Source organism: Sceloporus occidentalis, unplaced genomic scaffold (genome assembly GCF_023333645.1).
Source record: "Sceloporus occidentalis isolate IW3139 unplaced genomic scaffold, rSceOcc1.0.p SCAF_9, whole genome shotgun sequence".
NCBI lineage: Eukaryota > Metazoa > Chordata > Lepidosauria > Squamata > Phrynosomatidae > Sceloporus > Sceloporus occidentalis.
Window position 1 is genome coordinate 48,451,508 of NW_028316989.1, and position 15,103 is coordinate 48,466,610.

At 42.0% G+C, this 15,103-nt stretch overlaps 1 protein-coding gene across 3 annotated transcripts in view; it reads left to right on the forward strand.

Moving 5' to 3' along the window:
* The window catches only part of LOC149307497 (dual specificity mitogen-activated protein kinase kinase 5), a 127,096-nt gene that overhangs the window by 48,513 nt on the left and 63,480 nt on the right, over positions 1 to 15,103 (forward strand). For all 3 annotated transcript variants that reach the window (XM_089539298.1, XM_089539297.1, XM_089539296.1), the window contains exons 10-15: positions 751 to 819; positions 916 to 997; positions 2,571 to 2,632; positions 7,194 to 7,242; positions 8,247 to 8,320; positions 9,328 to 9,378. In XM_089539298.1, coding sequence (XP_089395424.1) covers positions 751 to 819; positions 916 to 997; positions 2,571 to 2,632; positions 7,194 to 7,242; positions 8,247 to 8,320; positions 9,328 to 9,378 — 387 coding nt within the window. The remainder of the gene's footprint in view (positions 1 to 750; positions 820 to 915; positions 998 to 2,570; positions 2,633 to 7,193; positions 7,243 to 8,246; positions 8,321 to 9,327; positions 9,379 to 15,103) is intronic.

A 15,103-nucleotide genomic window follows, 5' to 3' on the forward strand; every position in this document is an offset into this window, starting at 1 on the left:
ACAGTCTTCCTCTCCTCCATCTTTCCAAATATCATAATCTTTTCCCACTGTGTCCTATCTTTTCAGGAGGTGGCCAAAATATGACAGCCACAATTTCGTCATCTTGGCTTCTTCTAGGAGAAGTTCAGGGTTGATATGTTTGTCTTTTTGGCTGTCCACAGTATCTGCATAACTCTTCTCCAGGACCCCATCTCAAATCATAATTTTCTTTCTGAGCTTTCCTCGACATCCATTTATCCATCCATGCACAGTGATGGGAAATACAATGAGATGGACAACCCTAACTTTACAATTCAGTCGTAAAGTAGTAGTAAGACAGAAAGTTGCATTATTTGGGAGATATAGTGGGTGACTCCCATCCCTCCACCTGGAGCATGTCTGAAGCACACTCTTCATGGCTTTGGTCTTAATGATTAAAAGTAGAAAAGTTGGGTGAAATAAAAAGTTAGGGGAAATACAAGGAGGTATAAGGAGGCAGGTTAAGGTTAAGGAAGGGGAGATAGGAAGATGTAAGGATTTGACTGGTTTGAATGGGGAACAAGATGTGAGGAAATGTTTTTATGTGAGTTATTTTTGTAGGTATCGAATGATATGTGTTGTGTTTAATGCGTATGCTTAGTACATGCGTTTGTATTTGGTTTTTTTAAAGGTCCGATTTGTTGTTTCGTAATTAATAAAGGTTTATACATACAACAGTAGATGTGTTAATGCCCGTTTCTGAAGAGGTAACGTTTCATTGCTTGTTTTCAGGTGATCCCTTTAGATATTACATTGGAACTCCAGAAGCAGATTATGTCGGAGTTAGAAATTCTTTACAAGGTACGTCTTTCCAGCACTTAGATCTTAATTTTGTTTGTCTGCTTCTTTTCTGTAGAAGTGCATTAACAGCCTCTTTTCTTCCCCTCCTTTTTACAGTGTGATTCATCCTATATCATAGGATTTTATGGCGCTTTTTTTGTAGAAAACAGGATTTCCCTTTGTACTGAATTCATGGACGGTGAGTAGCATGTTATATATTCTTGCAAAGCCTTGACTGTTTACAGAAATATAATTGGCAAAATCCATCTGAACATTTGTTCAGCCCACATTCAAAAGATGCGCGAAGCGATTCCTACAGATGGTGCGAGATGCTGATTTTTATTTTTAAAGAAGGTATTTTTAAAAATAATAACCGTTCCCAAGCATTGCCACATCAGGCAGGCGAGAGTTACGATTGCTTGATGTTAAGTATGTTATGTCTTTCTGAATGGAGTTGCACTGACTTTTATGGAAAATTTAAATAGAACAGAAGTAAAGCCTGGTTTATCTGTGGTTTGATATTCGCCACTTCCATACAATCTGTCTTTACTGACAAAACAGCTGTTCTCTCGTTTAATGTTTCAGTCGCCAACGCAGATCTTTCTTTGAAAGGAACCTATTAGCTCACCCACTGGCCTGTGTTTTCAGCAAGTAATTGGTTGGGAATGGCAAAAGATAAAGACTTGGAGTCCAACGCGGGATAAAGAGCCTTATGCCTCTGCTTTGTTTTGCAATTTAACCCCAGCATTCATTTAATTATAAATGCCTTAACCAAGGGAAGCAGATGCTCCTGCGCAAGGGACTCAAAATGGAGGCTTGGAGTACCTTTCTATCCCTTGCTAGGGTTCAAAGGATGCTGCACTGCGCTAGGATTGTACACCCAGCCCTCCATATTTGCGGATTTGATATTTGCAGATTTGATTATTTACAGATTTTATTAATATGTTCTCTTTAGGAATATCTAGGTCCTCCAGTGCAACTCTTTCGTCAACTTTAACTAAAAGGTACACTGAAAGACCTAGAGATTCCTAGAGAGAATACGAGGCCTTTGTAGCTCCTCCAGTGCAGTTTCTATGGTCAGTATTTGTCGGGCATTAACCACAGAGTTGCTCTGGAGGACCTAGAGATTCCTAGAGAGGCGTCCTCTTGGGTAAAAACATGCTGTTTTTGTTATTTGTGGTTTTTCCATATTCACGGGGGCCTTGTGCCCCTAACCCTAGCCAATATGGAGGGACAAATGCACATACCTCTCTGATGGTACATTGCCATGCCATGCCTTGTCCCAGCAAGGATTTTGGGAATCTCACTTGGCTTATTGCAGACTGAATCCTCTCTCTTTGCATAATGCAGACTCAGCCCACTCTTTACAGACAAATTGTACATACCTTGATTTTGCCATTTTATAGAAGGGATACCATTTTATTACCCCATTGTATATAATGAGCATCCATGGATTTTGGTATCCACTGGAGGGTCCTAGAACCAAACTCGGGTGGATAACAAGAACTCACTGCAAATGTCTAATGTTATGATAGCCAGTGTGAAGTCAAAGGCTTTCACGACCGGACTCCATAGTATTTTGTGGGGCTTTCAGGCTACGTAAAAGAGTTTGTTCCTGCTGTTTCTCTGAAGATGCCAAAGCCACAGATGCTGGTGAAACGTCAGGATTCAGCTCTTCCAGAACATGGCCACACGGCCCGAAAACCTCACAAAAAATTACGATAGCCACCATTGTTTGACGTTAACAGAGAATATTGTGTTTGTTTCTGAAGGGGGCTCTTTAGACGTCTACAGAAAAATTCCAGAACATGTCCTGGGACGAATAGCCGTAGCAGTGAGTATTTGGCTTTTTCCATTTGTTTCTGTTTTAATGTGATAATATTAAATATTGATCACATCCCATATGTGTAGGCAGTATAGAAACGTTAGGGAGGGACAAAAAAGGAGAACACAGGAGAGAGCAACAAGCCTAATAATAATAATAATAATAATAATAATAATAATAATAATAATAGTTTGCTTGTTTGTTTGTTTGTTTGTTTGTTTGTTTGTATCCTGCATCTTCCTATTTGAGGATTGAGGCGGTAACAGCAAATCAAATGGCAGTAATATAAACCTTGAAAACATAACCTTGTGTAGGTGCATCTGATTTATCTAGTAAGAGTTAGTAGTAGTTTCAGGGTTGGACTACAACACTGGAGACCAGGATTCAAATCTCAGCATGGCCATGAAACCCATTGGGCAACCTTGGGCAAGTCCTCTCTCTCAGCCTCAGGGGAAGGCAATGGCAAACCTCTTCTGAACAACTCTTGGCCAAGAAAGCCCTACGATAGGATGGCCATAAGTTGGGAATGACTTGAAGGCACACAACAACAAATTTGTCTAGTATAGCAGTGGTTCCCAACCTCTGGCACAAACCCTGTCCAGCAGCCATGTTGGTTAGGGCTTCCATGAGATGAAATTCAAAACATTTGTAGGACTGAAGCTTGAAGGATACTGTATTATAGCATTACATTTCATTACATGCTCTTGGAGAATTTGTCCGATAGACAAATCCATCAGACTTCTGGGTGCCACAAGGCTCCTGATTATTTTGCTGGTACAGATTAAACATGGCTAGCCTTCTGACAAAAAAAGGAAGCGTTGCACAGATAAAGCATCTAGTGGCTTCCATTGCCCCCATAAGCTAAAATTTTCCAAGTCTCAGGAGAGAACGCATCTTGATTTTAAAGCTAAAGACCATTGGCGAGAAAGTCTTGGATGTCGCAGGAAAGGGTGTCGCTGAACAATTGCTAAATCCGAAGCAGGCTTTGATAATGTAAGTGGCTTAAAGCATAACAAAGTTACTCTGTAATGTACCATTTAATTAAATGCCTGTTTTCCACACTCATTATACATCAAGCTGACAACCGAAATCCTTTAATCTAACGCAGGCAGCTATCTGGGCTTCTTTCTTTGCAATTCACAGCTCAGCTTCGTTCTCTCCACTTTAGCTGCGCGCGCGAAGAGCTTCTTTTCATCTGGCGCTGTCTCTTTGGAGCGGTTCCAGATGGACTTAGTTTTAGGCCCAGTGTGGGTCCTTGCGGGACGTGAGAGAGCTTGGCTTTTGTTTTTCATTGTGGTTGTGTTCTTGCTTTTAAAAGGCGAGTCTAAAACTGTTTCGTTTTTGCTGTTTGCACAGTATTATTCTCGCTATCATCTTGCGTCTACTGTAGTTTACAGTAAGTTAAGAATACTTGTGAGTCATGTGCGTCTCACCAATGGCATCTTGCAACAGTTTTATGGACAAGAAAGTCAAGGCTGCCCAACGCAGTGAGATGGCAGCCAAGCTGAAATGCAGACTGCTTCCGCATTTTGAAAAATCTGACTTTGAGAGTCAAATTCAAATGTTAAAGCTGAGACCAGCACTTAAGAGGCAGCCGTTGTTGTTGTTGTTTTAATTGTCCTGATTCCATTCCAATATTTAAACTCAAGAGAAGCTCACTATAAAATTAAAACACAGGTGCAACAGCAACAAGAAAAACCCACCATGAATTGCATTATTAAAATGCACTTAAATTGATTAGTATAGTAAAACAATCAAGTGTTTAGCTAGTTTTAAAACGATTTTAAAGAACACACAAAAGAAGATGGTGAAGATGAAGATGATGATGATGATGAAGATGATGATAATGATGATCACTTTTCTCTGTGGAGGGACCCAAGGCGGCTCACAGATAAAGGAAAGAAGGTTAAAGATAGAAAGATGGAAGGAGGTATCAATCCATCAGATTTAAGTCAACCTATTATCTAAAATCCCTACCTTCAACTTTATTCTTCCAACACACATTCGGCATTAGAGAAAATGCGCCTAAATTTTGCACAAGCAAATGCCGATTTTCAGAGAGTTTGTTTTGTCTCCAGGCTCAGTTCAGCTCTGATTCAAACCCTGGCCTTTGGGCGCATCTTTCCACGGAACGGTGGGGAAGATGGATGGATCCACATTGCCCATCGCTTTACCTTCTATTCTAAAGATTTTTAAAAAGCATAGCTCTCAAAGCTGCTTCAGGCAGAGACAAGCGGAGGGCTGCGCATGCCACACGCATTCCTCTAGCGTTGTGTCTAAGCTGGGGCTGGGCTACCTCCGCTGCCTTTTGCTTGCCACTTCACACGTTTATTTTCCTTTCCGCTCCTGAAGCGGTGACACAGTGCTCTGCGTTTTGAGTGCTAATGTTGATTGAAGTTCTTCCCGGCAAAAGATGTGCACTTCAACTGTCAAGAGAGTTGAGTGAGTGATGGCAGATATAACTACTATTTGTGTCAAGGCTTTGTCAAGTTATTGTTGTCAAAACCTACTTTGCTGAATACCTGCAATGCCTTGTGGAGCGGTTCGGTCAAAAGAAATTCTATGCCGGCGTCTCTTTTAATACACTCTTTAATACCTTGTTGGGAAATGGCCTCTTGTTTAGTATAAGTGAATAGCTGTCATTTCCAATCAATGTACAAGGGGTTATGGGGCCATCTTTAGACTTGGAGTTTGCAACGCCATCGCTTTCTTTTTTAAAGTTGAAATATAAAACGTAGCATTGTTTGGTTAATAATGTGCCTTTTTATAACCACTTGTATGGCAGACGTAGCTTACTGCAAAAGCTCTTTATGAACTCCGTAGCTTGGGTTTTTGTCTGCTTGGATTTATAAAGTTTGTGTAATTGATGTTAATTTTTGTTTGGTCTGTTGTTTAAAAAAACCCCAATAATTAAAAATACATGAAAACTGTGCATCCATGTTGTAATGAACAGATTTTTTAAAAACTCTTGTGCAGTGTTGCCTCCGGAGATTTTGCTGCAATGTACACAAAGTGAGAACTGGGATATTTGGCCATCTTTTATGTAATGGAACAGGACTGATTTTTCTACTTAGGACCCAGTTCTGCTCCGTTGCGTGAAAACGCAACCTGTAAATTTGTGAACAGTTTCTGTTATTTTCTTCCAACATATGGACACAATACTTGTTCCATGTTAATATAATGGGCACATTGCCTCCCATTGGCTAATATAGGCTTGAGCTTTTATGTTTATTCCCATCCTGGATGGGAAGGTCACACTGTATTTGTAATATATAATATATATGTTATCATAAAATTTATTTATATCCCGCTTCTCCAAATGACTGAAGTGGCTTACACTAAAAAATATCCATAAATACAATAACAACATGTTTCATTATATGCCAAAACCTCCCTAACCCTCCCACCCACAATAAAATACAGTTAAATTATTGGACAGTTGTTAAAACAATTATTAAAACAGGGGTGAGGCAGTTTAGGGCAATTGTCAAATGAATAAATGCCAAGTTCCTAGAAGTTCCTCCTGATCTGGAAAGGCCTGCTGGAAGAGATACGTCTTGACTGCCTTTTTAAAGCAATCAGTCAGTATATATGAAAACTTCCTTCGAAGCCTCTTCCCAACATCCTGGTTTATTCATTGAAGACTGCAGAAAAATAAAACACGCCCTGTGGTTTCTAATTGCCATGAAACGTATACATAAACCAGGGAGATGAATGGAAATCAGCCAGAGTTTGGTGGAAAGGTGGTCTTTGTAGACCCAACAGATGCAAGGCTACAAAAACAAAACATAGGGTATCATTTATAAATGGGGCTTTAAAAGGTGAGACAGGAAGACTGTGGGCAACATTTGCAACCCTATATGCAGACAGGTAGCCACTCAAAGAAGCACAGTTGCAGGTAAGCAACCTGTTCTTACCTGCTGATATAGTGGAACTGAAACGTGGGGATCTCTCCATTAAATGGCATAGTCTAGGTAGCATGGTACTTTTATGGGGTGTTCTCTCTATCTGTGTCTCTCATGCACCTGGTACAATACACTTCCCTGCACTTTTTATCTATTTCTAGAAAACGAAGAAGTACATTCTGCAAGTTTTGCCTAAGTATTCCTAACAGAGCAATGTGAAAAAAGAAAACCAAACAGCAGAAGTGATCATGCCTATACATGCATTGTCATTGACCTTATTAATAATAAAGACAAACTGAAGGGCACGTTGATCTCTGTCTATGCACTTCCATTGAGAAGCCACTTCCTTGTGATTTCTTCATCTTTCATTACAGAATGGCTAGGAAACCTGGAGCTCAATGCGATGGGATGAAGTGGCAGCATTTAGCTTTTAAAAGAGGATTAGGGACATTATTGGCTACTAATAATGATAGTAAGAAAAGAGCAACATGACGGAAGAGACTATGTGTTCATCTGTCGAACTGATCTGATCTGTCTTTTGTCATTTTTGCCACGGGATAAAATAGAATATTAGCTCTAGCAGATAAAATAAATTGGAAAGGCTCATCTCTGTTGCATATTTATTTATTGTCTTCAATTCCTTTTTCTCTCTTCTTCATTTCTAGGTTGTTAAAGGCCTTACATATTTATGGAGCTTAAAAATTTTGCATAGGGGTGAGTTGTGATTTTTTCTTTTTGTTACCTGTTCTGAATCAATATCATGGTTTGCCCTGATTCCAGAAAATGAATCACTGTGAAATCTTAAACTGGTTTATTCTTAGGTATCTCTTGTAAAGCAACAGACTACTTCGACTTTTTCACGAAGTGAAAATTTGGCTGGACCCGGATTTGCACCCACATCCACACCATCAGATAACAAACCAAAGTTTCAAAACAACTAAAAATTTGGGCAATTGATTTTTTCCTCCAATACATTAGCTATTGTTTATTAAATAGATAAGTCAATGAAAAGCAGTTTATATTTTGATATGTTTATAGCTGTGTGCCCATCAAATGCAATACAGTAGGTCCTTGTTATCCACTGGGGTTTGGTTCCAGGATCCCCCATGGATAACAAAATCCATAGGTGTTCAAGTCCCATTAAATAGAGAGGCATAGCAAAATGGTGCCCTCTATATAAACTGGAAAAATCAAGGTTTGCTGTTTGAAATTTATACTTTTTTAATATATTCAAGCCGTGGATGCTTGGATAAAAAAAAGTCCGTGGATAAGGAGGGCCAACTCTATGTTGAAACAGTGTGCAAAGGGATCTTATGGCACTTTTGAGACTAACTGAAAGAAAGAAGTTGGTAGCATGAACTTTTGTAGACTTGAGCCTAAGTAGACTCAAGTCTACGAAAGCTCATGCTACCAACCTCTTTGAGCCTAAATAGGTTGAAGTCTATGAAAGCTCATGCTACCAACTCCTTTCTTTCAGTTAGTCTCAAAGGTGCTACAAGATCCCTTTGCATACTGATACATACAGCCACAGATGCAGGAGAAACATCAGGAATAGATTCTTCCAGAGTCTAGCCTGAAAAATCCAAGCATTCCATAGCATGGAGCCATAGCAGTTAAAGCGATGTCAAACTGCACTAATTCTGCAGTGTAGATGCACCCTTACAAAGTGAATGCAGTATGTATGCGTTTCATCATCCTTCTTTGCTCTCTCTGTACAGATGTAAAGCCCTCAAATATGTTGGTGAATACCAGAGGCCAGGTCAAGTTGTGCGACTTTGGGGTTAGCACACAGGTATGGCTCCAAAATTCCTCACAATTCTCCCTCCCCAGACTCCATTCAAATACACACAAACACACACACCTCCGATGGCCGCAAGACAAATGGAGCCTGATGCTGCAAGCCTGGCTCTGCTGGGAGCACCCGATTCATCCCTTTTAATCTCCCGGCGACTTTTCTTCATCAAAATATGATTGTTCATTGTTTAATGACAGTAAAAACTGCTGATATTGTAATTACTACTTACGAATGGCAAACTTCATTGATATGCAGCTTGGCTCCGGAAGCGTTTGGGCCGAACAAAAGGGAGGGCAGAGCGAGAGGAGCGCCTGGGGAGACCGACTGGCCCATGGTAAAAATTAATATTGGGAGCAACAATGGCGATGGGCTCCGACAATGTGCGGCACAAATTTTAATTAATTTCCATTTTGGGCTTCCCCTGAGAAACCTCTGTGATACTGACCCATGCGCTCGCTGCGATGTTGAATTGAATTGCAGCCACCTTTCCTCCCAGCGAAACACGAGGACCAAAGAGAAGGTCACTGGCGCATTATGCGTTGTCAAAGTCTGTTGTCCCTCCAGCATATTTAGTGTTCATTCCAGCCTGATAATGAAGGTGGCTTTATTCACATTTTGAGCCAGCTGACAGTTGGGGGAAGAGGAGGAGGAGGACTGAATGCATTTGCTGAAGACGAAATATATATATACTTTTTATATCCAACTGGTTGGTGGGGTACTAAAAACTCTAAGCATCCTGTTTAAAACCCAATTCTCTTTAAGGTTGTCTGCTATAAACTGAAACATTGTGGTTGTTTCAAATTAGGACTCTTGTTCCAAAGGAAAGGAGGGGCGTTTAATCATTTTAATGCCTTCACAGGGAAATTTGTCTTCCTCCCCCTCCCCTTTCTATAATCTTTAGCTGATTTATACATGGGATGATTGTAGGTTAAATGAGGAATAATTGCCCGTTTTATTCCCACATTATCTTTATATGGCTCTAACAGGCTGTTTTTGTCTGATAGCTGGTGAATTCCATCGCCAAGACGTACGTCGGCACAAACGCCTACATGGCGGTAAGTAAAATATAGGCGGGTAACTTCCATTATCAACCAAGTTGGTAATGTGGGTTTCTCAGGTTTACCTGCAGTTTTGTTTAGATACCAATTCTTCTGTTGTGTGAGTCGTGCATTAATGTTTAAAGACAGCATATATGAAGATAAGAAAACAATCTAAAACTCTGAAACGCCAAATGGTAATATTAAAAACGTAAGGTGCCAGTGTGGCATAGTAGTTTGAGTGTTGGACTATGAGTCTGGAGAAATCCATTGGTAACCTTAGGCAAGTTGCATGCTCTCAGCCGCAGGAGAAAGCAATAGCAAACTTCCTGTCAACAAACCTTGTCAAGAAAAAAACATGACAAGGTTGCCTTAAGGTAGCCATAAGTCAGAAAATACTTGAAGTCACACAGCAACAACAACAACAACGTGCACATATGGGACTCCTGTGCCTGTGCAGTCTGCCCATTTACTTCCATCAATGGAGCATTTCTCTGTCTCTTTCTCTATTCAAACCATAACAAATGGAAAAACCCTTTTGCAGATGGCTTTGAGTGGACCTAGGAAGACATTTAGGGCTCCGGACTGAATTCCAAGGGGGACTGATGCTCAAGTCTATGCTCCGCTATAGTGGTCCCTGGGCCTGGTCACGCTGAGTTCCCTTAGTGTTGCCAAGGGTTGTAAGAAGAATGGTAGCAGTGCTGGAAGGAATGGCCACCATAGAATCGTAGAGTTGGAAGAGACCACAAGGGCTGTCCAGTCCAACCCATTTTGCCATGCAGGAACTCACAATCAAAGCACCCCCGAGAGATGTCCATCCAGCCTCTGTTTAAAGATTTCCAAAGAAGGAGACTCCGCCAGTCTCCAAAGGAGTATATTCCACTGTTGAACAGCTCTTACTGTCAGGAAGTTCCTCCTAACATTGAGCTGGAATCTCTTTTCCTGGAGCTTGTATCCATTGCTCCATTGTATCCTATTCTCTGGAGCAGCAGAAAACAAGCTTGCTCCATCCTCAGTATGACACCCCTTCAAATATTTAAACAAGGCTATCATATTATATTAGAAAATGTGCAAGAAATAATAAGTGCAACAGAATCGCATACAGCCAAGAGGGGAAAGGGGTTTTAGCTTGCTCCAGGAAGTTCTTAGGTGGGAACAGTTGTGACATGTCTGCTCTGGCAAGCCAGGGACGTGACTGAAGGGAACATAAAGGATGCACTACTGTCAAAGACCCCAGTATTCAAATTGGGACCCTCCTGAACTGAGTGGGGACTTAACCAGGCGGGGGTTGCTGAGGCTTTAATAGGAGGAGACCAGACCCTGGAGGGAAACTGAACCTCTTGTGTGGAGATTTCCACAACTTGGGAACAGCCACCAAGTAGGCTCTGTCCTATGCCCTATGTTCTTCCCAAATGCACCTGTGATGGTGGTGGGACTGAGAGAAAGCCCTGCCACCACTGATTTTGAAACTTGGGCAGGCTCATATTAGGAATTACAGTTTCTTATTTATCCTGGACCCCATCCATATAGGATTGGGGTCATTGTGTCATTCTGGAATCATGTCTGCATTGTAGATGGAAGCAGATAGTGGTGCCACAGCAAGGGGCATGCTCTCCACCTTCCCCCAAGTGGTTGTTGTTGTGTGCTTTCCAAGTCAATTCTGACTTGTGGTGACCCTAAGGCAACCCTATCATGGGGTTTTCTTGGCAAGCTTTGTTCAAATTTCAGGTTGAGAGCATGTAACTTGCCCAAGGTCACCCATGGGTTTTGTGGCCAAACTAGTACCAAAAACCCCATTTGTCACCTCGCTGCTGCATAAAAAAGGAAATTCTCCCCCACTTCTACTTTCCAACTCAAACAAGAATGAATTGAAACCAAGAGTATCTTGAATGACAAATGGTCCTGACTTTGCTTCTTTCCTTTTCCAGTCAATGATCTGCTTATCTCTTTTCTGAACAACAAACACATATATAAGGCTTAACCTCTCAAAGTGCAAGAGGTAGAATAATATTACCTACCATATTACCCCGGTTCTAAAGTCCCTCCACTGGCTGCCCATTAGCTTCTGGACCCAGTACAAGGTGTTGGTTATCACCTTTAAAGCCCTAAATGGCTTGGGTCCAAGCTATCTCCAGGAGCACCTTCTCCCCTACAATCCTCCCTGCGCACTCCGCTCCTCTGGGAGAGGCCTACTTCAGCCACAAGCATCTAGGCTCTCGGCTACCTCCCAGAGGGCATTTTCCATCGTCGCCCCCAGACTGTGGAACGGCCTCCGGATGAGATCCGTCTACTTACATCCTTAGACAGCTTTAAAAAGGCTGTTAAGACGGATCTCTTCCGGCAGACCTTCCCAGAATAGAGAACCCGGCCTTAGAAAAACGTCTGGGAAAGATACTGCTGCTCCCACTGATTGTTTGTTGGTATGTTGTTGTTGACCTTCTGGTCAGTTTTAACTTGTATGTTTGTTTGTTTATTGTTTTTTTGTTCTGTTTTTTAAATATTGCATTGGATTTAATACTTTTTTAAGAAGGGAGGGTACCAGAGATTTTATATGTTTTGTATTTTTAACTTTGTTAGCCGCCCCGATTGTTCTCAGAGGGGCGGGATACAAATACATTATTATTATTATTATTATTATTATTATTATTATTATTATTACCTTGCTAGTTTGCCATGCTTTCAGTCTACAAAGGAGCTGGAACGCTCCAATTTAGGCCAGGGAGCCTTCAAACAAATTATTTTATCTAAATCCAGCTCTTCTTGATGGCCTTAAATAGCAGTAATAATTAAATTGTATTATTCTTTTTAATGTACAACCCTCGATTACACATCTATTTCCCAGGTGTGCATTAAAGAAATTACTTTTTTTCCCCTCCTTATTGTTTACGGACGACTGTGATGCATTCATCTATTAATTGAAAGCGTGAGGATTAAAGCTTTAAGATGTTTCATCAGTTCTGTGTTAGGACTGCTTTGCTTCTTGAAAGAAATTTGTTTCCAATTGTCAGATTTTTTTTGTCTTGTGTATATTTGCTTTAATCTTAAATGGGGAGGAAGAGTGTTATATCAGTATAGGAAAACAGAAAGGCAGGAGCAAAACTGTCTCCTTGTTCCATCTGGGCATATGGACCGTGATGGGCAGATGCAACTGTTTTGTTGGGCCCCTCATGGTGCCTTTTTGTTTGGGATGCTGTCTGGGGGCTAAATAAAATGTGAATAACAAAGGCCAGATCAACTCATCTCAGACAAGGAAGACAAAACAAATGCAACAACGCAGCCATTCCCGACATACCTAAATTTCAGCTTATGAGATTCATGGGGTAAGACATACACACAAATACACAAAGAGAGATACCCAGAGATTGAAATGCCCATTTTTCTTCTGACAAAACGTCTCCAACTCTTGGAGTGAAGGGAGCTGCACATACACTGACTCCTTCGAGGTCCCTGCTCAAAGATACTTTGCAAAAGGGCATCTTTAGTGCTGGATCAGGTGTCTCATGGGTGGCCTGCTGTCGCCTGGCGTGAAAGCAACTCAGAAATATTGCCTCAAGATGTCAAAAGTGCGGCTGCCCTCCTTCTGGCCCTTCAGCTGTGCTCTTGGCAAGCCGCTTTCAACCCACCTGCAGTTGAAGGGACTTGCCAGGTGACTCCAAAACAAGACAACTGCATGGGCGCCACAATGCCAGCTTTTCTCTCTGAGTTTCTTCCCCTCTGCTTCTTCCTCCTCTAATCGTCATCGCCCTCCTCCTCATCATATCTCAGAATTATACTAAGCACTGTAGAAAAGGTTAGAAAGAGACCATTCCTTCTCAAACAAGTGCAGGCCGCAATCCTGTACGGATTGTGCAAACTGAGTTTATCTCCATCATTTGTTTCACAGCTGATACTTTCTTTTTCTTAGAATCATAGAGTTGGAAGAGACCTCAAGGGCCATCCAGTCCAACCCCATTCTGCCATGCAGGAAATCCAAATCAAAGCATCCCCAACAGATGGCCATCCAGCCTCTGTTTTAAAGACCTCCGAGGAGGGAGATTCCACTACACTCCGAGGAAGGAGTGTGTTCCTCTGTCGAACAGCCCTTACTCTCAGGAAGTTCCTCCTAATGTTGAGGTGGAATCTCTTTTCTTGAAGCTTGCATCCATTGTTCCGGGTCCTAGCCTCTGGAGTAGCAGAAAACAAGCTTGCTCCCTCCTGAACGTGAAATCCCTTCAAATATTTAAACAGGGCTATCATATCACCTCTTAACCTTCTCTTCTTCTTCGTGGTCTCTGCGAATCATACAAATGGGTTTTACTGCGCCTGCGCAGTGCTGTTCGGAAACTTCTGGAATCACTGGGCAAAGTTTACTTTGCAACATATAGAAACTTTTTGGTGGTAACTCCCTTTTCCCCTTGCTTGCTTGCTTGCTTTTCTAACTCATTCTAATTCTCCTTGTCATAAAGAAGAGCAAAGGCCATATTCAGAACACTGAAACTGGGACTACTGGCATGACATACACATTTTCAAACCCCAGAAGGACTAGGAGCTTGCCTTGGGGTTCTCATAAGACCAAAACGACTTGAAAGCACATAACAACAACAACAGATGGATTCTTGAAGTGTTTGTTAGGCAAACTGGGCTGATGCAAGCCATTCCTGGGTTGTCTGTATTCATTGCAAAGGAAGGATTCAGCTCTTTGCTTCTGGCTTGCAGAGGCTGGGACTGGCCCTTCAGAATCACTTCCTTGCCTATCATTCCCTCCCACCTTGGCCCAGCAGCTGTGATGGAGTGGGAGAGATGTGCCTGACCCCATAGCCCTCATTGCATCAAGCCCCATAGCGTCTGAGGTCAGGTGTGTGAGGCTGACCTCCCCAAATGAATCCAACTTATTTGCCTTTGTTCGTAGGAGCACTCCTTGCGGGGTTTTGCTTGAGGGATCAGGTCTGCATCTTTACTGTCTCCAAGGCTGAGCCTGAAAGATCATTTAAGCCGTTGTGTCTGTGTTTTTTACTTAACATTTACTTGGCGCTAAAAGCCCCTGACCTGGGATTAGCGGCTGCAAGGAGGCATCCTTGAGCATCTTCAAGTGGCACTAATTTGGGTGTGTTTGATTTCCTCTAAAGGCTTCTAAGTTATTGCAGAAAACGGAGGGAGGAAGGAGCTTGAGCAAGGTGCCTGAACCAGACAGGTGCATTAACAGCACAGTGGGGAAGAGAGCCTCCGCGAGTCTTTTTATTGCCGCGTTTTGCACTGTACTTGACCTTGGCAATACTTAGAGCAGAGCTTCTTCGGAGCGAAAACAGACGCCTGGCTATTTGGCGTTCCTTGCTTGGCAGTCTGGAATGGCATTAAACTGGCCACTAATTGGCCTGAGCCAAGCATCTTGTATTTGCTGATTGCAATGTACGTTTGCTAGGGAACGTTTTAACCGAAAGCTGTGTTTGCATGGTGTGCTTACCTAATAGGTGTACATAAGTATGCCAGCTTGCATAAGTACGGAATTGCGGAGCTTACGTAAGGTGTGAGATATGGGAATAAGGTTGTGGGGAGCAGAGGTGGGCCATCATGGCGGCCCAAGGGTCAGTTTGCTACCCTTATGACCCTCTGCAGGCCATATGGACTGATCAATAAATGCCTCACCTGACCCCAAGAAAAGCAGAAACAGAAGCAACCCAAAGTCTGTGGTTGATTTTGATAAACATTTGAAAACAGGTCGGGCCACCTGTCTTTTTCAAGTTTATTCAGAAAGAAGGGGTAGTTT